This window comes from Haliaeetus leucocephalus, unplaced genomic scaffold (assembly GCF_000737465.1).
Source record: "Haliaeetus leucocephalus isolate CR32 unplaced genomic scaffold, Haliaeetus_leucocephalus-4.0 Scaffold848, whole genome shotgun sequence".
Lineage (NCBI taxonomy): Eukaryota > Metazoa > Chordata > Aves > Accipitriformes > Accipitridae > Haliaeetus > Haliaeetus leucocephalus.
The window spans coordinates 17,071,854-17,074,370 of record NW_010973284.1 but is presented as its reverse complement, the minus strand read 5'-3'; the positions used below and the strand labels follow the sequence as shown (position 1 = coordinate 17,074,370).

The following is a 2,517-nucleotide window of genomic DNA, read 5'->3' as shown; positions in this document are numbered from 1 at the left end:
ACTTTGTGAAGCAAGTTTCCAAGAAGTTCTTCAGGAAAGCATCCAGAACACGAAAGCACACGAGTGGATTCCTTTATGGCTTCTCCGGTATTCAGTCATTGTTAAAAGCAGAGGAATTATCAAGTCCAAAGGCTATATCATGCAAGCTAAAAGAAATGCCTCTTAAAACACTTTCTTCTTCTTTTTTTTTAAATGGCTTACTGTTTCAATTTCTTGGGGATGGGGGGAACATTGCTTTTTTTATAGAAACACTTTTACAGCAGTTGTGAAAAAGACCAAAAGTTGTAATTATTCAGTGTGATGTCAGCAGGAGTGTCTGCAGTGTTCTAACACTATTTTTCTTTCTTAACCTATTGACCAGTTAATTTAAAATATGAAATATTTTGGGTTTGTTGTTTTTAATTGAAATTATCTATAGAGAAACAGTTTAAAGTATTTTTCTTTGTATGACCAGTTCACTGTAAAATTATCATTATATTTTAGCTGCCATGAGGTAGTATAGAGAAACTTATATATTTTTATTTTTAAAAAAAAATGAATTTCTCTTTAAGAGTTACTTATCTGGTAGGTACATATATTTCAAGCATTTGAGGACTAGTTTTTATAGAAAATTGTCATATTTTATGAAAAATTACCCCAAAAAATTCAACTGGTATCTCATTACTTGGTATGTATATATAGGCAAGTCAACTGTTTAATTTGTGTGGATGGGAAAATTGGTTTATTTTTAATATAGTGTAAAAGACCTCCATGATTTAGAAAAAAAATGCATCTTCCAAATTACTTTCTGACTGTTACTTGAATTCCTTCTGGCTTCTTTGCGCCTCAATATGCTTTGTTTAGTGTTTTCACAAGTGTGATGGCATCTTTACTGTTTGAAATAGAAAATGTATTATTCTGTGAGCGTTTAAAATAAGAATTGAAAACAAGTGATGAAAAAATTTGTTAATCGAATGTTGAATTGTGCCTGTCTTCTCAACTGTGGCTTGGTTTTTTTGATACTTATGAACTACGCAATCAGAATTGGCCAAGTCAGAACAGATAGTAAATGTTGAAGCTGTTCACTATAGGATTGTGTAAAATGGATGACTTCTTTTGAGGTTGCCTAGGAAACTTTTTTTGCTTGAGTGCCATTCAGAAATGATGTGAGCAAGGGTTAGCTTGAAGTTAGGTATACTTCTGTTTGGCAGTAGCTTAGTGCACTGGCTTTTGAATCCTAGAGAGATTGCTGTAGCTAAGGCAAGGCTTCTGGTTTAATGTACTCTTTCTGTCGAAAAGGCCTTTTCATTTCCTTGGCCTTTAAATCAGAACAGATAGCAAAAGTTCAACTCGTAGTTCAGCAGGAGCTTGATACTGAGTGTCTAAAATACTCATTTTCCTTTTGATTTCAGGCAGGAGCAGGACTTCGTACTAGTAGTACTCATTAACTTGTACATGTTTTGAGATTTGGACTGTAAGGGAATGAATTTCTGCCAACATCTTTCAAATGCTGTTATGTAGGCAGCTAGTGGAAATTGAATGCCCATAGGTAGTGTCTAGAGTGCCAGCTTCCTATAATCCATCCCACTAAGTTAAAATATTAATCTTTTTCAAGACACCATTTGAGTCCTCAAATATCTTATCTGTAGGTGGCAAATACTGGGAGATTGTCCTGGACTTCTTCAGTTCTTTTGATAAATGAGATGGGGGAACTGGAACTAGTAGTGCATCAATAAAAGTTTGAATTTTTTTCTCCTAATCAAAATGTAGTCTTTTTTTAATGTCGGGTCGGTCAATGTGTATCAGAGTTTCAGAACTACATGAGTTTCATTTCAAACTTTCCTACCAGCTTTGAGTTGTGTGCTGCTGCTGATTAACCACTGTCTGTAAATTCTGTCTGTGTGTCTGGCTGTTGATGTTCTGTATTGTATTAGACTCATGTGTACTCTGTTTTATAAATTGAAATGCTACAGAACAAGAATTGTGCTAGAACACTGTATAGGCTGCTCTAATGGGATAATTATTTATTTTCTTTCTGTAAACTCTTAACAGTTGGCTTGCTGTAGAAGAGCACCCTTTAAGACAGGCTAATCTTATTTTTCTGGAGTCACCAACAGTGTAATGTTTTATCAGGTTATTTCATTAATTTGTTTCGCATCAAAGTGGGAGAGATGGGATTGCTTCCCTAAGAAACTTGAGAGTTTGAATTAAAAGTTGAAATTCTTGTAGGCTTTTAATCTGTGCCTTGTATGAATGCTCATCATCTCAGTAACAGTGTTTTACCCTTTGTCATAAAACGCTCCCGGGTGCCCTGCGCTCCGGGAGTTGATCCTCTCCTGGCAGCCGTAACCCTCTCCCCCACTCGCCAGCGCGCGCTCCCTGCGGCGCCCTGCGCTGCGCTGCCCTGGCCGCAGTGCTTTTCGGTACGAGGCCGACGCGCCGGCGCGCCGCTCGCTTCGCCTCCGCGCCGGGGGAGCCGCGGCCCGCCCCGTGCTCGGACTGTACGACGCGGCGGGGTGGGCACGGCCTCGCTCCCCT

General features: G+C 38.5%; 1 protein-coding gene across 2 annotated transcripts in view; it reads left to right on the top strand.

Annotated features, from left to right (window-relative positions):
- The window catches only part of DNTTIP2 (deoxynucleotidyltransferase, terminal, interacting protein 2), a 54,038-nt gene continuing 51,521 nt past the window's right edge, over positions 1-2,517 (top strand). For both annotated transcript variants that reach the window (XM_010582654.1, XM_010582652.1), the window contains exon 1: positions 1-87. In XM_010582654.1, coding sequence (XP_010580956.1) covers positions 76-87 — 12 coding nt within the window. In that variant the 5' untranslated portion in view covers positions 1-75. The remainder of the gene's footprint in view (positions 88-2,517) is intronic.